This window comes from Eleutherodactylus coqui, chromosome 6 (genome assembly GCF_035609145.1).
Source record: "Eleutherodactylus coqui strain aEleCoq1 chromosome 6, aEleCoq1.hap1, whole genome shotgun sequence".
Lineage (NCBI taxonomy): Eukaryota > Metazoa > Chordata > Amphibia > Anura > Eleutherodactylidae > Eleutherodactylus > Eleutherodactylus coqui.
Window position 1 is genome coordinate 183,454,138 of NC_089842.1, and position 23,177 is coordinate 183,477,314.

At 42.2% G+C, this 23,177-nt stretch overlaps 1 protein-coding gene across 1 annotated transcript in view; it reads left to right on the top strand.

Annotated features, from left to right (window-relative positions):
- SPTB (spectrin beta, erythrocytic) overlaps positions 1 to 22,975 on the top strand; it is a 112,094-nt gene extending 89,119 nt beyond the window's left edge. The window contains exons 30-37 of the mRNA XM_066608418.1: positions 2,051 to 2,135; positions 4,672 to 4,868; positions 6,917 to 7,014; positions 12,175 to 12,244; positions 13,888 to 14,150; positions 15,675 to 15,848; positions 17,231 to 17,273; positions 18,108 to 22,975. Coding sequence (XP_066464515.1) covers positions 2,051 to 2,135; positions 4,672 to 4,868; positions 6,917 to 7,014; positions 12,175 to 12,244; positions 13,888 to 14,150; positions 15,675 to 15,848; positions 17,231 to 17,273; positions 18,108 to 18,269 — 1,092 coding nt within the window. The 3' untranslated portion in view covers positions 18,270 to 22,975. The remainder of the gene's footprint in view (positions 1 to 2,050; positions 2,136 to 4,671; positions 4,869 to 6,916; positions 7,015 to 12,174; positions 12,245 to 13,887; positions 14,151 to 15,674; positions 15,849 to 17,230; positions 17,274 to 18,107) is intronic.
- The last annotated feature ends 202 nt before the right edge of the window (positions 22,976 to 23,177 follow it).

A 23,177-nucleotide genomic window follows, 5' to 3' on the forward strand; every position in this document is an offset into this window, starting at 1 on the left:
CGCATGCGCAGAAGGACGGCTACGGGGCCCGGCGCATCGGGACAGCGGGGAGCAGCGTGCCGGACCGGGGTGAGTAATTTCAGCAGCCCCGATGGATCCGATCCAACAGGGCAGCTGAATATGTAACTTTTTTTCAACTCTTATTTACTTTTTTGTGATCAGCGCTATCCATTGGATAGTGCCGATCGCAATGCCAGGGGGGGTCCGTACAGCCCGGGATGACAGCTCCATGCTGTCGGCTACCTGCGTACACCGACAGCATGGAGCTGTCACGTCCAGAGCCCGAGGGGCTTTATTCTCTGCAGGACACATGTTTTTACGTCCTCAGAGAATAAAGCCCACTTCGGGAGGACGTAAAAACACTATGGGCTGGTCGTTAAGGGGTTAAAGAACAACATCGATAACACTTTGCAAAGAGCAGTTCCGTTGCACCAAAATACAGATCACGTGATACAGCACAAAGTTCTTCTTGATGTAGTTTCACTGAACAAAGCCTATAAACCCACTCAAAATATATCTATCTGCCACCCTCCGTGCCCCTGTCACCCCCCCCCTATTAGGGGCCCAGGGGATGCTGAGGCAACGCCGGGGACCAACCCCCTCCCCATGTCTCAAACACTCTCCCCCCCCCCTATTTCTAACCCACCTTAGACCCTCCCTACCCCTTCTTCCTTCCATACTGTTACAAAGTTTTAGAATAAGATGATCATAAAAGTTTACTAAAAGCAAATATAAGCGCAACTAGCAAGGACGGGCGGAATGAAAAGTTTTATTAGTACAAGCAAGAAGTTTAATGAGCAAGAAAGTAATAGATGCTGTTGAAATGCTTTTGAATTTGATTGTACAACTGAGTATTGAAAATTAATAAAAATACTTTTAAACAAAATATATCTATCACACAGTTTTTCACCCTTATAGGCCGCCTGCAGACGGCCGGGTCGGATCCGGCTGCGAGAATTCTCGCAGCGGGACCCGTCCCGCGCCCCTGCAGGGACCAGCGCATACTCACCTGCTTCCGCGGCTCCGGCTGTTTCATGCGCCGGCTGCCGGGCAGCTGGCGCAAGCGCAGATCGCAGCCGGCGGCCAGGGAGTGAGATTTTTGTAGAGCATGCTGCAATTTATTTGCCGTGCGAGATTTCGCACGGACAAATTGCGGCCGTCTACCTAGGATTGCGTTTGCTAACGCAATCCTATGGCAGCTTCCACAGGCAAAAATTTGGTGGGTAATCCCGCCGCGGAATTTCCGCCCGTGTGCAGGAGGCCATAATAATATCTCAGTCCATCACTGTGAGTCTACTAAATCTATCGAGGTGTAGCACTTTCCAATACAACAGGCCAGTTGAGTAACTAGTTACGTCCCTAACTGTGTGCACACCATATATTTAGGTTTGAGACCAGCCTCAGTAGGATTCCGTTGGATGGGTCATCCCATCCACCCGGTCAGGACTGTAGCACAGGCTCTCTCTCTCTGTCCAGGCGACTCTAGGCAGCATGTAGTCTGCAGTCTAGCGGCCGCAGTATCCTCTGAGCAGCTCCTGCCGCTTCTCTTCTCTCGTGGTGGTTGTTTCCTGTGTCTTTGCCACTTATAGGCAGCAGCTTCTCTTACCAGCCTTCATCTCTGCAGACTGTTAGGCTCCTGGTCTGCGGAGTGCATGCACATTTTGTTCATGCAAGAAAAATACACCGCATGTTCTATTTTTATCTGTATTGTACGTGAAAATAACACATATTAAACTAATTGAAGTTAATTCCCATTAAAATCAATGGGAGTTAGCTTGTGTGTTTTTTGGGCACATAAAAAATACAGTAAAATACAAGCATACAGAAATGCAATGCCCATTGTTCAAATATGCAGCGCAAATGCGTGTGAAAATACTGCAGTTTTTCTTCCTGCTTTTTTCATTAGGAATCTTACATTACTTATTGTTATGAAGTTTATTATATATTTTTTTTTTTTTTAGTATTTTAATTATTGCCTTCCAGATCTGCATTACATGCTATGTACATGTTGTCACCTCTGATATTTTCCTATAATCCATTCCTTAAACAGATAAAGGAGAAGCTTGGAGAGCTCGCTGAAAGGAGGGCAGAGATGATGGAGAAATGGGACAAGCGATGGGAATGGCTCAATGTTTGTGAGTAAATGCACATTGCCACCTAGTGATCAAACAGAAAATCTACACTTGGCAGAAACTATCTTCAGCCTTCATGCAGTACCATTTAAACATAGTTACTGACTTTCATCTTTAGAAGAGATTAAAGGGTTATTCCGTGCTTTATCTATTGATGACCCATCCTTAGGATAGCGGAGAGAAGGGTCTGAGCTATGTGGTGCAACTCTAAAAAGATCACGGTGGAGACCAAGAGTAAAAGCTGACTCTTCTCTATTAAATAAACATCCAGCACACTATGCGTTTCGGGGACACAGACCCTTCTTCAGAGGAGCTGGATAGAATACTAGTCATTTAAAAAAATGTAATCGATAATGGTTCACAATTTACAAAAAACAGTAAAAAAAAGCACTTGCATGTCTTTTTGCTTTTATCAGGATAGGTCCTCAGTAGTTGATTTGTGGGGATCCATCGCTAAGGATCTCCGCCGATCAGCTGATCCTCTGGCCCGTTGTCAGTGCAGCTGAGCCAGACATAGTTATCAGTGGTCAGGGCTTGAAGTGTTATACATGGCTTCACTCCCATTGAAACCAATAGGAACAATGTCTTCCATTACACTTCTGGATCCTTATTGCGGTGAGAGCCAGAAGTGTAATAGAAAGAATTGCTTTCAATGATTTCAATGGCAGGGAAACCATCTATTCTGGTCCTGATGACCGATGAAGACATCCAGCCCCATTGCACTGACAACAGGCCAGAGGATCAGCTGATCGGTGTGGATCCCGAGCAGTAGACCCCATCCGTCTACTACTAATAACCTATCCTGCGGATAGGTCATCATTAATAGTTAAAGCCCGGAATGCCCCTTTAACTTTGGTAAAGCTTTTTATTCAAGCAAATGATCAGTAACTGATCCCTCCAGCTACATACTTGCCATGTCAACTGTCTATTTTTTTCAGGCAAAACTACTTAAAGGCCCCTTTACATGAGTAAATAATCGTTCGGATTCCTGTGATCCAGTGAGAATCTGAACGATTATCGTTCAGTGTAAATGCATGCACCGACTGAACGACGAACGAGAATTCTTTCACTTCTTGTTTGTCATTCAGTTTCTGCATGCAGAAAACTGAACGATTGTCCAATGTAAACAGGTAGTTATTCACTTATGAGCGATTGCCTGCTTACTGTGAATGCAGGCTGGCGGGACGGAATGATTCCCAGCCCGCTCCACCTCCATTAACTATCGATGATTGTTCCCGTGTAAGAGCACTGTTGGTCATCTGCACCCAACAGGTTATGTGTTTATGCCCAAAATGTGGCGGCAAGCAGGAGGAGAGGCCAGCTTTAGGGCTTATTCACACAGCTGTGATTTCACCACATATTATGCACGCATTGCACTCCCGCATGATATGCAGTGAATGGAGTCAATGAAAGTACATTGATTTTCATTGATCCATCCACATTAGCGTGTAAACATTGCGTGTAGATACGCACCTGAAAAGATCACAGCGGTGAAAACGCTGCATGACCCACGAAGCGTTTTACACATATACGGCCGTGTAGATAAACCCTTAGACAGTGATGTGTTGACTCAGAGGGCTTATGGTGCTGCTGGTGCATTTGCATAATCGGTGCGCAATCTTCAAAATAAGATTTCCTGCAAATGCAAAAAGCGCTTTTTTTTTGCATAAAGTCATATCTGCCGTGCTTGTGTTATACCGCTTTACACTATGGCAGTAGAATGAGAACCATTTTCCAGATGACAGGTTTCCTTTAATGACCAGCCGGTTGAGCAATGTGGAAAATATCACTAGAAAGCTTAGAACAGCTCTAGCCTGTCCGTACAGCCAGCAGTGTTCTGCAGAGTCTCTAGAACATTGCTGTACGGATAAGCTGCTTGCCCTTCCTGAAGGATAGTGCACAGTGTTTACTGCTGTGTTGAGAGAGAACACTTGCTAATGATGATGCCAGTCAGCAAGTATTCACTTACTGAGAAGTAAACACTTTATCCAAGAAAGTCTGGGTGCAGCTATCACTAGTAGGTTAGGTAAGAAGGAGGGAGGGTTGACCCACTACTGTACAATACTATGTAGTCCTTCATGAAACCACCAATCTTCTGCAAAGTTTGCAAAACTTTGTTCATAGTGGCTTTGACTGTGTACTGACAGGCAGCTTGCCCTGAAGTATTCACTGATGCGCATGTATGTATGCATGAATGTTTGCATGTATATATGTGTATCACATTGTGTATATGCGTGTAATAAAGTGTATGTGTTTGTGTAAATATGTGCATACTGTACAAGCGTGTCTATGTTCACAGCTGAGAACCTTTCCTCTTGACAAATTCCTGTGTACACCTGTGATGCCAGGAAATTCTATGTCTGACATGTCCAGAGGCCACCGTTGGCCAAAGTAATGTGAAAAGCACACTCTATATTAGTATACCTTTACCTGCATTGAATAGCACATTTGCATTTCAATGAAATGGAATAGGGATAAACATGGCCGGCCTCCTAAGGGTTGTGATAAGCAATGTCTTCAACAATATTGTTATTTCTAGTATTGGAAGTGTGTCAGTTTGCAAGAGATGCCTCCATGGCAGAAGCCTGGTTAATAGCAAAGGAACCTTACTTGCTGACTACACATGTTGGAAACAGTGTCGATGATGTGGAGAAGTTATTGAAAAAGCATGAAGCCTTTGAAAAGTCCACAGCAACTTGGGAAGAAAGATTTGCAGCACTTGAAAGGTTAACTACGGTATGTCTGTAACATAATACACTGAAACACTGCACCAGCTGCTTGTCGGGGTCCTTTTCAATGAATGGAAGTGGTAACTTAGTACATCAGAACAGATCCAGCTCAGCACAAATGGCCCGTAGCCAGGTCCTCAGCTGTCCAACTCTCAACAAAGCTTCAGGGTATATATGTATTGCACTCTGGTATTGTAACATGAGAAGGTAAAAGTTCACATTTCTTCTTTTTTTGTACATTTTTTAGTTCCAGTTTTGTATTAAATGCAAAATAATAACAAATCCTTACATTTTACGGTTGGATTTATTCTTGAGTTTTTTGGATAATTTATGCTTTTTCTTCTTCATTTCACTTTTGCACTCAAATAACAGGTCTCCTGTCAGGTCCGTGCAGCACACGAACACCTCGCTAGCACGGATGCAAGGTGATACTTACCAATATAGTAGCTGAATGACTATTGCACTGCAGAACAGTGCGCACCACAACTCCAGCATGTAACCCAGCTGTAAGACCCGTGCGACACCAGAGTACAACACTCTGCATGGTGACAGAAAACATACACACGGTAGGAAATAGCGGCACACCACGCTATGCGGAACGGTAGCACCACTCGAGGGGAGGAAGCCTGGCCCTAAACTAGCAGGGAGGTGATCTATTGATGGAAGACAGATTCGTGTTGATCAGGCCGGCAAATCTTCAGGTGAAATCCTCGGCCACCGGATGATCCTTCTTTAGAACCGCCACATCTTTCGCCTGATCAACACGGATCTCTCTTCCATCAACAGACTTCCCATTCATCGCCTGCATGGCATCTTTGGCATCATCTGCATTTTCAGATAAGGGCTGTTTGCTTGCTATCAGTTGTATTTTGGTTTCCTTTGTTATTGTTACTTCAAGGTGTCGGTTCATCTCTCCAGGGTTCCTTTAGGGACAAACAGGGCCCAGAAAGAAGACCGTAGGGCCACCTTTTATCGAGGCAATGACCCTGCTGAGACCCATCATCTCCCTGCTAGTTTAGGGTCAGGCTTCCTCCCCCTCGAGTGGTGCTACCGTTCCGCATAGCGTGGTGTGTCGCTATTTTCTACCGCGTGTACATTTCCTGTCGCTGTGCAGAGTGTTGTACTCTGGTGTCGCACGGGCCTTACAGCTGGGTTACATGCTGGAGTTGTGGTGCGCACTGTTCTGCAGTGCAATAGTCATTCAGCTACTATAGTGGTAAGCATCACCCTGCGTCCGTGCTAGCGAGGTGTTCGTGTGCTGCACGGACGTGACATCTCCTTTAAAAAGCATTTCATCTTAAAGTTTAATGACCTGTGTGGCGCAGAGTGCTAAGCTCTCGCTCACGACCTGAAGGTTGCGAGTTCAATTCTCAAGGTTGACTCATCCTTCCGAGGTCGGTAAAATGAGTACCCAGCTTGGTGGTGGGTAATAAATAAATTACCTGAAAGCGCTGAGGAATAAGTTGGCACTATGCAAAGAACAAGATTTGTTTTTTTTATTTAACTAAATTTTTTACAAACTTCTGACATGACATAGTGACATGTCAGAAGTTTAGATCTGTGTGGGTTTACGTGCTGAGACCCCCACGATCACTAAAATGACTGAGCAAAAGTGCTCAGCTGAGTGCTGTGCCCGTTCGTCTGTCACTGAGAGCTGTGTGCTCACTCCAAAGACTTTCTATAATACCCATACGCCGCTCCGAGCAGTGATAGAAATAGCTAGACAGGCTCAGCGTTCAGTTAAACTCTGCTGCCCAGACATTTGAATGATAGGTGGGGGTCTCAGCACCTGGACCCCCACTGATCAAAACTTCTGACATGTCACTATGGCATGTCAGAAGGTTGTAAAAAGTTTAGTTACCCATTCAAAAGAAAAAAACTTAAAGTGCAAATAAAAATCAACATAAAAATCATATTTTAATACTGTGTTCAGTAAATTCTGAGTTACATGAATAACAGATGATGGTTGTTAGCCACTAAACTACTCATAAGGTTATCACTCTAGTTTTCACAGACCCCAAATGATATGTTTATCAGGTTGTTTTTCATTTTCAGTTGGAATTGTTGGAAATACGTAAATACCAGGAAGCCAAGATGCAACGAATGGCTCTAGCAGCTGATGCTGAAACAAGAGAAGTCCAGGCAGAAATACAGTAAGCCTGAAAAATTAGACAAAATTGGTGGTGTAGATATAGGGGTCACAGACATTGCAATTCTGACCAGGCCTGTAAGCTTAGGGGCCCCATAAATTTCCCTTATCGCACTGCACCTTCAATCTTCTATCTCTACACAACATGGTGTTAGCATGCCACGCACAGAAGTCTATGCAGGCTGCGACACTGCACCCACGTCAGTTCCCCAGCCCCAAAAGCTACCATGCATTTCTACCTATGAATATGTGCCTGATATAATGCAATACCATAGTATTGCATAATACTGTTTAAACGATCAAATGATTGCAAGTTCAAGTCTCCTATGGGGACTAATAAAAAAAGGTAAATAAAAAGTAAAATAAAGATTTTTAAATTATTATAAAAAAATATTAAAACTTTTACCAAACAACTTTCTTTAGTCCTCACATAAAATATTTATATATATATATATATATATATATATATATATATATATATATATATATATATATATATATATATATAACTAATCCAACATGGTTAACGCCATCAGAAAAAAAAACCTACAGTGGAAGAATTATGCTTTTTTGTCACTCCCTCTCCATGAAAAAGTTGAATAAAGAGTAATCTAAAAGTCATATGTTGGCTTTGTTCCAGGACGTGAAGCTAGAGATAATACTATAAAATCGATGTCACATCTCTGGGGATCCTTTATATCTGTTGTCGATAGATGCAGAGAAAGCTTTTGATAGAGTTCACAGGGGGGTTCCTAGAGGTGACCCTGTGAAAGATAGGTATGGGTCCCTGATTTTGAAACTGGATTATGGCCCTTTACAACCATCCAAAAGCAAGGGTTTGAATTAACGGATTGCTATCATCACTATTAGAAATTAAAAATGGTGCCAGACAGGGATACCCTCTGTCCCTTTTTTTTAATATATTCCCACAATGGAGGCTCTGACGAACGTACCTAATATAAAGGGAATCAAAATGGGATCATATGAACATAAATCAGCTCTATTTGCCGATGATCTCCTAATGTATGTAATAAACCTTGGAATAGCTCTCCAAGCCAACTTAAAAGAATTTGAAAAATTCGGAAAAGTCAACAACTTCAATGTCAATATTCACAAATCAGAAATTCTCAATATAACACTTCCAACCAAAGAAGCATCCCAATTAAAATTCATAATACCACTGCTCTGCAATGAAGACCCCATTAAATATCTGGGGATGTCCTTGGCGGCTGATCCGGCTATTCAACTTAGATTATAAACTTATGCTCATGACACTAGAGACAGATTTACAGAAATGGTGACCCCTTACGCTTTCCTGGTTTGGCAGGATTAACGTGCTAAAAATGGACTCTCTTCCTAAATTCCTGTACATATGCCAAACTCTCCCCATCAAATTACCCTGATACTACTTGACACAATGAAATTTTTCTGGAGTAACACCAGACCACGGCTCAGTTTCAGAACACTTACACAGAAAAAAGAGAAGGGAGAGGTGGGTCTGCCAAACTTCGCCTTATACCACGGTGCTGCCACATGTAAATGTATCTTGGACCTCATCCATAATCGCTCTACCAAATTATGGGTAGAGATGCAACAAGACTCCACAGCATAAAAAGCACAGGGTATCTTTTGGCTACTTTGTCAAGCATTCCGACAAATACCCAATTTAACACCATTCATGAGCAATCTGTTAGATACATGGGATAGACTGGTGACGCACTTAGGTCTGGTATCTCACCTGGCCGACTCACACCCCTACTGTGCAACCCAAACTTGATGGCATTGTTTAGTGGTTCCACATTACTCTCTAGATTGGAAACTCATCTGCCGCGTATACGTGACTTGGTTTCGGAGTCAGGTATGAGGTCGCTACTCACTATGCAAGCTAATAGGCGGAGGGGGCCCGTTGTCTAGGGCATGGTTTCAGTATTTACAGATACGTACATGCATGCAATCTCTCAGTCCTAGTACTCAACTCATAGCTCCTTTATCTCAATTTGAAAAATTATGCATGTCATCCACTCCACCTACAAAAGAGATCTCTCAGGAATACCATATTTTGCTGGCAGAGGAGACAGGGAAAGACCTATTCGTATTTAAGCAAGGTTGGGAAAAATAAATAGGTAAAACTTTCACAGAGGAACAATGGGCCAAAATCTTTATTTTCACACAAAATACTTCTAGGCCGAGCAAGTTCCAAGAACTCGACTATAAACTTCTAACCCCAATGGTACAGAACTCTATCATGATTGGTCAAAATGTTCCCCCAGTCCCCAAAACATTTGCTGGCGATGCTCCTGAGGTGTAGGCTTCTTCTTACATATATGGTGGTCCTGCCCCTTACTCCTTCCTATATGGCACGACATAAATAGCCTATACAGCCTATACTCCACCCTGACCTTCCCCCCAGAATTGGCTCTCCTTACACTGCTTCCAGGCTCTCTGGCAAGGACCAAAGCAAGTCCACTCAGATTCTTTCTCCTAGCCGTGTGTCAATTTATCTCTACGTTATGGAAATCAAAATTATCCCCAACACGCGACTGCTATGGCTAGGAGCATTAGATAATATAATGCATACGGAAGAGCTTGTCGCTGATGGCAACAACAAACACGCCAGTTTCTACAACACATGGGCAGCGTGGATAGTGTTCCGTTCTTCACCCCGCTTGGACACATGGTTGGCATCTGGTGTTGTAACCTCATAACCACGAAAACTACTTTATTCTCCACTTAATAAAATCATTACTATAAGTAGCATAAGGCCTTTTGGCTGTAGGGTATACCACTTCCACCCCCACCCCTCCCTCCTTGTTATCCCTTCCCCATGGACATAGTTAAGTTCTCAGCACGTCTGGTGAGAGCATATACCTAGTTTTCCTATTACTGTTTATATAGATTAAAACACAGGAATTAATCAGTTTGAGTTAGCACAAAGGAAATGTATCAGTCTGCAGTAAAACATGTTTTGAATGTAAAACCATTTCTCATTGTACTACAGTCCTTTAATAAAATACTTTTGAACCATAAATGTCATTTGTTCCCCAAAATGATACCAATACAAACTAGAAGTTGCCTTGCAAAAAACAAGCCCTCGCACAGCCCAATTGACAAGAAAATTTTAACCCCTTAGTGACGGCGCTATCGTAAAACTACGTCCTGCTGTTGCAGGACGTGTATGGAGGGAGGTAGCGCCGCTATCTACCTCCATACAGCGCGGGCGTCAGCTGTTTATTACAGCTGACACCCGCGGGCAATAGCCGCGCTCAGCAGTTCGGCCGATCGCGGCTATTAACCCTTTAAATGCCGCTGTCAATTCTGACAGCGGCATTTAAATCCCCCGAACGCTGTTCGGGGGTCCCGCACGGCCCCCCCGCGGTGAGATCGGGGGAGCCGTGCAGGTGTCATGGCAGCCGGGGGCCTAATTAATGGCCCCAGGGCTGCCTTAACAGACTGCCTATCAAGCCATCCACACAGGGTGGCTTGATAGACTGCCTGTCAAAAAGCAGTATGACGTAATGCTATAGCATTACGTCATACTGCAGGAGCGATCAAAGCATCACATGTTAAAGTCCCCAGGGGGACTTCAAAGTAAAGTAAAAAAAAAAATCAATAAAGTTTTTTTAATTGTTAAAAAAAAAGTTATAAAAGTTTAAATCACCCCCCTTTTACTATATCTATTATTAAAAAATCTAAATCATAAAATAAAAATATGTATTTGATATCGCCGCGTCCGTAAAAGTCCGATCTATCAAAGTATTGCATTATTTTTTCTGCACGGTGAACGTCGTTCGAAAAAAAAAAAAAAGAACGCAAGAAATACACTTTTTTAGTTACCCTGTCTCCCAGAAAAAACGCAATAAAAAGCGATCAAAAAGTCGTATGTATTCCAAATTGATACTATCGGAAACTACAGGAGATCCCGCAAAAAATGAGCCCTTGCTCAACTACGTCGACGGAAAAAGAAAAAAGTTATCGCGCACACAAAATGACCGCAGAAAATAATTGAAAAAAATTAAATATCTTAAAAAAAAAATACAAGTACTACAGCAAAAACAATACTATATAAGTTTGGTATCTTAGTAATCGTACTGACCCATAGAATAAAAATATCAGGTCGTTTTTGTTGCAGTTTGTGCACCGTAGAAATAGGACGCACCGAAAGATGGTGGAATGTCGTTTTTTTCCATTTCTCTCCGCTTAGAATTTTTTAAAAGTTTTTCAGTAAATTATATGGTACAATAAATAGTGCCATTGAAAAATACAACTCATCCCGCAAAAAACAAGCCCTCATACAGCGACGTTGATGGATAAATAAAGGAGCTACGATTTTTTAAAAGGGAGTAGGAAAAAACAAAAATTGAAAAAAGCAAAAAAGCTCCGTCACTAAGGGGTTAAAAGGTTATGGGGGGGTCAGATGATGGCGATAGAAATAAATTATTATTTTTTTCAAGGTATTTTCAATATTTTTTAAGCCTTACTTTATAAAAAAAAACACAATACAAGTTTGGTATCTGTGTAATCGTACTGACCCACAGAATAAAGACAACATGACATTTTTTAATGTACTATGAAGACCCCCAAATGGTGCAATTGCAGATTTTTTTCCATTTCTCCCCACTTAGAAATTTTTAAAAGGCTTTTAATATATTACATACTATATTAAATGGCACCATTGAGAAATACAACTCATCCACAAAAAAACCCTCATATATATGTCACCTTAAAAATAAAAAAATTATGTTTTTTTTTTTGTGGGGATACCAGAACTGCAAAATGTCACCACATCGATGACCCTTGGTCATGAAAAGGTTAATATCCCCTTCCCAAAGTGCAAGGAAAAACTTTCAACATATGCCCCTCGTTGTTGCTCACTATTTAGCAACAAAAAGAGCCTTATTTCTAAAACTAGCTATAGGCATTTATTATGCCGATATCCTATAACAACATGTATGCCTTGCCTTGCTGAAAATTTCATGTAACTACACAAGTGTGGCAGCTGGACCCGCAGCGATCAGCTGATCTCCAGTCCAGAGTCAGTTTTAATGATTGTTTATGGATATGTCATGGTCTGCAACCGAACAGATGATTTATAATATCATTGTTCGTAAAAAAAAAAGGTCTACTGTGGTGAAAGTAAAGACATTTCATATGATTGTATCCCCAGTGTTCAACCAAGAGAAGAAAGAGAATATTTAGAACCAACTCCTACCCAAACAGTGGAGGAACGAGAAGAGGTAAGCTGAGACAGACTCTTCTATCTTCAGACTAAACTTGGGTTCTCCTGTTACAATTTTGTATGCAAACCAATCAATTACATTAGCTTTTTTCCATTGCAGTAGTAATTAATATTAATCTGACATGCTTCCAGTTGGTGCCATCAGACGCTCCTGGTTGTTGTAGTTGGCGTGTCTACTATGTGGTCTCCCAACATCACAGTTGGGTCAGATTAGTTTGCATCATATTGAAAAAAACATGAATGTAAACAATGGTAGTGTAGCTTAGACAATTCTTCTGTTTCTGTTTTAATAGCTTGGTGCATTGGGTTAACTCTTCAGGTTCTACTAAATGTACTAAACTGAACACTGCTACCCATATGTACTGAAAATCATTGTGCAAGTCACAAATTATTAAGGTAATCCATTGACTTTAGATTCATGGATACATGGCCTCATCTTTCCCCACCATTAGCTATTTTCAACTGCAATATAATCCCACAAGTGTTAGGCTGGTTTCACATCTACGTTGGAATCTCCGGTCGGAGGTTCTGTCACAGATCTGGCTCAAAATACAGGTGCAGTGTTTTCAGGCACTAGGTTGGAGCCTTAGGTGTAGCAGCCGCAGGTCCGGAGAGTAGTCAGAGATGAGCCAGGGGTCAGCAACGGGAGGTCTCGTTTGCAGTACAAATGGAGGAGGCTGGTAGCGTGGTCAGAAAGGAAGCCAGAGATCGGTATCAAGAGATCTTGTGTCGTGGTACAAATGGAGGAGACAGGTAGTGTTGTCAGAATGGAAGCCAAATGTTGGTATCAGGAGGTTTCGTGTCGTGGTACAAATGGAGGAGACAGGTAGCGTTGTCAGAATGGAAGCCAGGGGTCGGTATCAGAAGGTCTCAGTTGAATAGCAGAGGAGCAGGCAGAAGTGAAGCTTGATCAAGGCTTGCGGAGCACAATAATCATGCAAGGAAGGAGTGCTAGGGCCTGGTTTTTATAGGAAGTCCAAATTAGCAGCAGGGTGGGGCCAGAACAACCAGAAGAAAAAGTGCTGCATGTAGTGCTTTTTACACTCATTCAAAAGGCGGGCATCTGAGTGGGAACTGAACGGACTCCATTATAGCCACTGCTGAGGGCGTTGTTGCTATTGGGGCTACTGCTGAAGGCACTATTACTATTGGGGCAACTGAAGGGGCACAATTACTGGTTGCTTCCACTAGAATAGTGGAGGTAAAAACATAGGTCTTTATAAGCCATGCCCCTAACCACACCCCAAACCACACACCCATTTACCGTGGCCAGGATTTCTTTGAGGCAAAGGTGGAAACCCCAGTTATAAAAGATCTGATCATTAGCATTGCTGAGATGGCAGCAGGACGTAATCACGCTACAAGCTCTTGATGAACACAACAAAGGTGAGCAGAAAACTATCTGAGGCTCTCTAACAAACACATTGCCTCTTCTTTTGCTAAAATGTCATTATATTTTGTCATATATCAAGTATCTATTTTTTAGATTTTTTTTACCCACTGACCTCAAGACATTTATTTTACCTTCTCAAAAGTTTAGTATTTTCTGACATTCACTTCCCAGAATACTGTCTGCAAGATTGAAAGATTCTGCATTGATCAAATTTTATGACCTGTTTCTTTCATCTTCTTATGTTATAGGGAAGAGAAGTACTACATCGTGACCTACCTAGCAAACAGGAAATAATTGTAGAGACACAAGTAATAGTGGAAGAGTGGGACACCACAAAAGGGGAGCAAGAGACCGAATATACAGATTACAGTGTGTTACACCCAACTGTAATTGTAACAGAGGAGGTTTCGACTCTTCCAGCAAGTCTGCCTAGTGCTGTCAGTATTCAAATGCAAGGATATTTACTCAGGAAACACGACCTGGAAGGATCACTCAAGAAAGCTCAAAGCAGGTACAATACCCTTACATAAAATGGCCAAACTTAAAGAGGTTTTCCGAGACTTTACTGCTGATGACCTAAGATAGGTAATCAATAGTTGATCAACGGAGGTCCACTATACGGGACCTCCGTCGATCAGCTGATATCGGGCCCTCTCAGTGCGGACAGAGCTGGAAGCTTGCAGTTCTGTTCGCATTGCCGCAGCCTGGGTTGGTAATGTACTAAATTCAATGGGAGCTGTGCCTGCAATTACCAACCTGGGCCACTGCACTGTGGATGGAGTTGTCAACTTCATGCTCCATCCGTACTGACAATGGGCCCAATATTAGCTGACCGCTGGGGGTTCTGAACGGTGGACTCCCACTGATCAAGTATTGATGACCTGTCTTGAGAAAAAGCCCTACAAAACCCCTTTAAGGCTCTTTTACATTGTTTAATGAGGATTAAGGTCAAATGTTTCTTTCAACGATTATCAGCCTCTGTAAACATGTCAATCAACTGATATGTTTATCACCTGATTACATCACTTATGCAGACAAAAAAATGCTAACTCTATGGGCCCTTTTAGATGAGCCGATTATCGTTTGTATGAGCGGGTGACATCACCACTAGGTCGTTGTGAGCAGGCGACGTCACCACTAGGTCGTTCGCTCTCGTTCAGCCTCAGTGTTACGCAATGCTATAGTTAAACCTCCTCATGTGGCCTTTTTGTGGCACTTTTTGCACCTGAAAACCATTTATAAAGCAGCCACTTATTTTATTTTATAGACTATTTTTTTAGAAGCTGTTTTTTATAACACACGTGTATTTTTTTTCTATAGAAAAATTATGGAAAATTGGCAAAAAAAAGTAATGCCTACAGCATGGTGCGATTTTGAAAAAAATGCCACAAACCCAACAACACACCAAAAATGACAAAAAGCCACTAAAAACACACAGATTGTAGAGTGTTTCAAAATACTTTATTTACCTACAACTAACATTTCAGTGTGTCATTTTTTGCCACAGCAATAAATGCCAGTTTTTGTTAAATAACTGGATGCCATTATAACCTTTTTAGATGGCAAGACCTAAATCTGTACAGTTTATGTTGGCTATTACTGGAGAATTGTCCAACTGAAACTGCTCCGTGTTACCTAACTGTAATATATGTCTTAGCTAAGTCTTGGAGAAGATTCATGCTTTCCTGCAGACTTCTTTGGAAATTTTTGGAGATTTAACGACATTTTTGCTTTCTGCAGCTTCACTTGTGCGACTTCTCATGGTGTTTGCAGGTGCTTTTTCCAAAAGTATTCAGTAGAGACTTTCTCTTTCTATCTGATAGCAATATTTCTATTGCTGTCTTTATATGGCGATCTAGCATCTATGTGGCCTATCGCTTAGGAGTCATTTAGCTCTCTGCCTGACAGCTGCACCCTTGCTTCCGGAATAGGGGGGGGGGGGGGGGTTCGGTGCTGCTGGTACTTTCCTTGTATAAAATCATGAAAGTACAATTAACAAATTAAAAAGTATTCATGGAATCTCTCTTTTCTGCAGGTCATGGAACAATGTCTTCTGTGTGCTAAAGGACAATGACTTATGTTTTTACAAAGATCTTAAGAGTTTTTCCCTAAATGAAACTTTACAAGGTGAAGAACCACTTTTCCTGGGCAGTGCAGCTTGTGAAGCAGTGGCAGACTATAAGAAGAAAAAGCATGTTTTCAGGCTAAGGTAAACTAGTAAATAATATTTACTAACCCTGTATAGACAACTGTAGAAAATGAAGTACTCACCATCAAAGCGTCAGTAACATAGATAGACCAATAGACCATTTGTATGTCTGTAAGCTCAGCTAGTGTCTCACTGACATACACTTTGTATCCCTCACCATCTTGTCACATGAGTATGTTCGCAATTTGCTTGTATTTATCTTGTACCTGCTTGACGAAGGCCCTGTGCGGCTGAAACGTGTGTTACTTTGCCTTTAACCCCTTGAGTGGCACGCCTGGAAATTTTCTGGGGCGAGCTCCACTGCTCATAGCGACATAGCCCGGAAGATTTCCGGGCTATGTATCACTATGAGAGCTGCAGAGCACAATGCCACAAGCTGTGGCACTGTGCTCTGCCTGCACAGACCCACATAGAGCAGTGCAGGACTTTGAAAAACCAGCAGAAGATATTGCCGATGTGCCGGCAATCTCCTGCTTTGTTTACAGGTTGCCATAGAGACCATCGGTTTGTCAGAAGCAAGCCGATGGTCTCTGTGGCAGGGAGAGCTTGGTGCTTGGCTGTCAGAGGACAGCTAGGTACTAGCTCTTACAGCAGAGATCAGAGAAAACCTCCGATCTCTGCTGTGTTAACCCTTTACATGCTGCAGTCTATGTGACTGCAGCATGTAAAGGGCTGTCACTGCAGCATGTAAAGGGCTGTCACCATCGGACCCCCGGAATGTGATCAGGGGTCCAGATGGGTCCCTGTGGAAGTCCCCTAAAGGGACAAAAAAAAAAAAAGTTAAAAAATTATTTAAAAAATTATAAAAACACTTGTCTCCCTTTACTTGGTAAAAAATCAAAAATCAAATGACACATGTGGTATCCGTTTGCGTCGTAATGACCCAGAGAAGGAAGTTAATGCATTATTTAACCCCTTAATGACATGGCCCCTTTTTTTCTTTTTTCCCCATTTCTTTTTTTCCTCCCCCCTGTTTAAAAAATCACTTGTCCCGCAAAAAAAAAGCCCTCATATGGCCATGTCAATGGAAAAATGAAAAAGTTATGGCTCTTGAGACGCAACTGCAAAATTAGTTGAAATTCAATAATTAGACCATTTTAAAAAACCTGCCCTGGTGGGCACGACAGGGTGGTAGGAAACCCGCCACTCAAGGGGTTAAAGGATGAGATAAATATAGACTGCATTTTATTTTTGGATATCTCTGGCGCCTTGGACTTTTCTCCAAATATTATCAATGCTGATTTGATGGAAAGCCCAGGACCATGTGATGCTTGGGAAACAAACTTGCTTTCATGACTATGTTTGCGGTTACGTGCATTGCTTTTTAGACTTTTTTTGTTTTTGAACATACAATGAATTAAAAAGCTGCTTTTATGTTTCAGGCTGAATGATGGAAATGAGTGGCTCTTCCAAGGAAAAGATGAGGTATGTAGAACATATTGAAGTGCACTTCAAACATGGGTATCTACAAATTACCCATCATGTGTTAACCTATTGAGCACCAGAAGCCTTACTTATGTTGTAAAGTTATCTCTGTTCTAAAAGGTTCATGTCAAGATTGAAAGGTTTTTTTTTATCCACAGGATAGTGGACAAAATTGTCTGACTGGTGGGGGTCCAATAACTGGGATTTTCACTGATTGTGAAAGCACCCAAATCAATGGGACAGCCGAAGATAGCCAACTGCTTGTACTTGACTATATACAGCAGTTTCCCGCCATTTTTATCCCTTATCCTGTGTATATGGCATATTTTTCAAACTTGGCATAACCTCTTTAAAGAGTAACTGCACTTTTTAAATACTTTTGATGTCAGAAAGACATCTCAAAAGTTTTGATCCATGGGGGTCCACGAGCCAGGACCCCACTGATTGCTAAAAATAAGGGCTGCCGTGCCCATCTGAGCGCTGTGCTCCTTAATTTGTCAGTTCTTCACGGCAGCTGAAGGTAATCGTATACATGTCTCTAGAATTTTAGGCATCCATTTTCAGCTCCTGAGAGGAGACTACAGGCAGTGAAGATAGCCAAGGACACACAGCGCTCGGATGAGCCCCTTCATTTCAGTGATCGGTTACAGTCTTAGCATCTAGATCACCGCTGATCAAAACTTTTGACATGTCAAAAGTTTTTTAAAAGTACAGTTGCTCTCCCCTATAAGCATTGTACTGAGGCGTCACACCACCTCTACATATTTGAATTGAATGGTCACTAATGAACTTTGGTGAGTTTCATCATTACCATTTCATGTATTTATGTTGTAGGCTGAACGGCAAATCTGGATTGACATTCTCAGAACATCAATTGCAGAGACATCTGATCAACATCCAAAGTCTAAAAGTCTTCCTCTTCCTTCCACATCTTCCGCAGAGGGCAAGCCAGAGAAAAAGGATAAAAGATTTAGTCTCTTTTCATCCAAAAAATAGTATTTAAGGAACCCAAACCAAGTACTGTCTAACCAAGGAAACCGTCTGAGCACTACAGTTCCTGGGAAGGGGTCATCTTATTCCTGCAGCTATGACACCACAATCATTTCAGTTCTTGCTGGATCCATCCCCAACACACAGTAGAGGTGCCCATTTTTGGGCCAAACCAATAGCATGTCAGTTCACTAGAAACCACCACATTGATGCCACTAGTTTCAAGTAAATTGATGGATTGGTTCAGTCCAGAACAATGGCATCCAGTGCGTGGTATGCACCCACTTTTCATTGTAGAAGTCATGAAAGAGCACCAGTATTAATATAGGCATTAAATGAAATGGTCCTCCTGTTATTACTTTACAAGAATACATTTTTTTCATCTTGTCTGCAGTATTGAATAGCTTATTTTAGTTTGCATGTTTCACAGAAGCTTTGCTCAAATGTTATTGGTCATAACATTTTACCGCCAAAAATAAAATTACTTGATCAGGCCAGCAGGTGGAGCCCTTGCATGTGGTAATTATGTGCTCTAGTAAAAAATTGTACTGTATCTTGTAGCAAACTATTCAGCCCTTTGCTGTCTGGTTTACCGTCTGGACATACTTGCAGTTATCAATGTGCAGCGCTCAACAGGTAAGAGTCTGTCTTCATCCTTTATGCATAGTGAACTATACAGGATAAGATCTACTCTGATTGCATCCATCGGAGGAGATTGTTCTACTATTTTCATCATCATTAAAAGCTCAGCAGGCATAATAATTGGAACAATAGGCCCAATTTCTGGTTTGGAAGAATTAGCATCCAAATGGACACACTCCTCAAGTTATCTGTTTCAGACACTGTCATTGAACATCCCTACATGTCCCATAATTCGTAAATTAACATCGAAATTTGTCTGGAGAGGCGCCAGAATTTAATGGATAAACTGGGAAGGCTGAGACGCAGCAGCTGCAGTAATGTGTGGTTTTCAGGGGCCTAGCCATTCTGACCACCATAGTCTAGAGTAATTAGGCACCTGAAAACCAAGCACCACCATCATCACCAGCAGAGGAGCTGGTGTGCTTCAGCCTACCTACAGAATCCATTAACTCCTGTGTACAGAACTAAATGGAATTCGCAGGAAAGCTGAGGCACAGTAGCTTCAAATGCGTCAGGGGCCTATTTACTGGCTGCTGGGACTGTGCACATTCTTGCTCTGCAGTAGCTGATACTGCACTGTACAGTCTCTCACTCCGTGCCAGCTGATCTGGGCCCGGCTGTCTTTGCTAATACATCTAGGCTTGCTGCGAGTCTGCAACCCACAAGTCTGTGCCCCACCTGATAGGAAGGAGAGCGAACAACAGGCAGTCTGCGATCGCTGCAGGCAGCCACACCATCCAGCGGAAATGTAATTGGCTGGCCAACAGGGGATTGATTTTAGGCCGCGCACCACCTCCACCAGATCCTCACCTGCACGCGGTTGCTGAAACGATTACGTTGCTGCCACCTAGTGAGTCTTCCAACTAGGAAGAGGACATTAAGACGCCCACCTTTTCCTGGCTGTGCTCCACCTCCCGTAGCCCTGTGCAGGCGTCTCTCCTCACATGCTGCGCCTGTGCGGTATGTACGCTCAAGTAATTACTGGCCTATAATGGGGCCTCTACAAATAAAATACCGGCACAAGCCTCTTGGTTGAAATACTGGCCAGGTCGGTCACATACTGGCCAGGTGGCAACTTTAAGTAGTGTCTGCCACAGGGCTGAGACCAGTGTCAGGAATTTTGAAGGTGCTAGACTGCTGGCTGGGGTATGGTTCCAGTATCTCCAAATTGGTAGCCCTATTAATTCCTTAGTATCTGCCCAACTCTCCCAATTTGAAAAATGATGTTTTTCATCAGTCGCCCCAATTCATACAATCTCTCTGGTCTGTAACCTTATCTTATCCTGGCCATACAGCAGATGATCCTTTGGCAATGGAAGTCAACTGCCCCACCTTCCAGGTTGATTTGGGTGGAGTCGCTCAATTTCCTACTGCACATAAAAGAGATTCGAGCAGGAGACAATAAGCCATCCTATTCTCCATGCTATCTGGTCACCATGGCCACTATTTCAATTCTCCACAGTGATGGATGCCTGGTCACTTACTGGCATTGCCCCCTCTTAGAACACCATTTGTCTTTTTGTTCCTATTTACTCTTGGGCCGGGCTCACACAAGGGTGTTCTAAAACGCTGGGTGTATAAAGCAGCATTTTACCGCGGTGTTACCCAGGGTATCACCGAGTATAGCAGCTATTTTTCACTGCACTCGACAGCATATTTCACAAACGCTGTCATGCACAGTTTTCCTCTTTTTAAAATTTCCTGCTCTATCACTTAGCGACGTTGCATGTAAACGGCGCACATACGTAATGTAATTGCGTATGTACAGCATTTAATAAATGCGCACAGAGAACCATAGACCTCTATCGCGCGTTATACGTGGTAAAATTGAACATGCTGTGTTCTTTTTTACACGCGTATTATACACAATGTGTATACACAAGTGGGAGGGCATCAATGAAAATCAATATACTTTCATTGACTCTATTTACTGTGTATTATGTGCACGTAATACGCTATTAAACTACCCTCATGTAAGCCTGCCTCTACGTTAAAGTACAATTACGCAGTACAACCATCAGGTACATAAGCGTATGACAGTCACACCCATGACTATCACTCCTGGTCTTTATACAGGAACGAGAGTCGTGTACGTCAATGGAGGTGAAGTGGGCTGGAAATCAATCCAGCCACCCGCCTCCATTAGCAGTAAACAGGAATTGCTCATAGATTGAGTGGCTCCTGTTTAGCAAGAAGCTGCTCTGCAGTCGTTGCTTTTCAGTGTGAACTGGAACGGAATGACTAGCAATAACTGAGTGACTTCTTGCTTGGTGGCTTGTCAGGGTCCGTGTGTATGTGGGTCAACAGTCACCCGAAATTGTTCGTTTGAGTGATTATTCGGACAGCTATCGGCCTGTGTAAAGGTACCTTTGCATGTAGTGTCGGGTGTATTTTCCTACCCTCCACATCCTCTTTTCCTTCGTTTTCCCTTTCCTTTTTCCTCCTCCCATCCCTATCTGCCGTTCCTACCTCTTGATTATTTTGGAAACTGTATGAACAAAACAAATTAGAGATGAAACAATGTTTGATTAATAATGAAAAATGTATTGTATCATTGCACTTCTTGTGCATTATACTGTGTTTCCCCCAAAATAAGACCCTATCATATTAATTTTTGCCCCACAAGGCACTAGGTCTCATTTTTTTTGGAAGGTCTCATTATACTTACCTAGCAAGCTCGGTTCACGCCCGTCCCGCTGCTCTCTACAGCTCTGAAGCGCTTCCTGCAGTCCTTGGCTGCTCATACAACATCACTTCTTGGTTATGTGATTCATAAATCCCGCCTCCATGAAGCGATGGCTGTGATTGGTTCTTCGACCCAGCCAATCAATGCATTACTGGATGAACCAATACCAGAATTGGGCTATGGCTTATTTTTGGGGTATGTCTTATTTTGGGGGAAACAGGGTACCATTGTACAGATGCTCAATAAAAATATGTTGAACCATAATGTAATATGAAATATGAAGAGTTGTTTGACAGGATTTTTGACACTTGTAAATCCTGCCTGACTAACAAAGTAAGGAGCTAATAGACATTTTATCCTGGTTTAAGGAAAGAAAATTAGTTATAATAATCAGCTGTCCTGTCAAACAAGTCCCCAGATCTCAGCTTCCTAAACCCTTGTAAGTAGGGAAATGAATCTGCAAAGGAAAATGATATTGGATATAATTGCAGTTTCACCGGTATCTTCTGGGCTTTCCCATTAAAGACAGTTTAAGAAATAACTATCTCATTGCTTGGGGGGTCTGACCGCTGGGACTTCCAGCAATCCTGAGACAGAGGCATGTAAATGGAGCATCCGTGTACATGCTTGTATCTGACAGGCAGACATCCATGCGCTCGTCAATCTCCCATAGAAGTAAATGGAGCGGTGGTCACACATACGCATACTACTCCATTTACAAGGGGCATTTGGGTGTGTTGGTGGTCTCAGGACCCCAAGCAGTCACATATTTATTCCCTAACCTGTGGATGGGAGACATGTTTTTTTTAAAAACCCTTTTTAAGGCTCCACCTGATGTATTTGTAGTTGACTCTACATAACTTGAATTACAGCTTGCAAAAATACAGAATCCTATATCTTGCAATAGATGTTTCCTAAACAGAACAGATAGCACCGCAGCCTGCGCTAATTGTCCTATTTCAAAAATGTAACCATAACGGAACGGAATCGCATGAAAAGCATTCCGTTTTTTTTGGGTTTTTTTAAACCCATTGAAATCAATGGAGAAAAAAAACCTTATTTCTGATTGAATTCCATTTTGTGCTTCAAAAACGAAACATCCAGATGGAACACAAAGGGAAATAGCAAACACAGGTGTGAACGAGCCCGTATTCATGCATTCTCATTCATACCACTATTGCCTGTATATGTGCCTATATTTTTAGGTTTCCAGTATAACACATTTGTAGAATTGTTACCTTGTTTCTACTACTGATCTCAAAGTGGTGCTAATGATGTCAAAGGGCTTTACATGTTCAGATGGGTAAAAATAGTTGTTTTTTTCCACATTGTTTAGTTTGTTTATTACAAAATGCAAATCACAAATAAAGTTTTGAAGGATAAAGACTCCGGACTCTCCTAGTTCTATTATGAAGGGAGCAAGTTTGCATTAGTGATCGCCGGAAGAGAGTTTCCACCGCTAGCAGTGTAAATTCTCTGTATATATTGTGCTACTATGGATAAAAAAATTAAGTTTTTTCCCATTGAAGTCCTTGGCCTCATAGTTGTCTTCTGCAGAGTGTGAATGGAGTTTTTACAAATCTTGA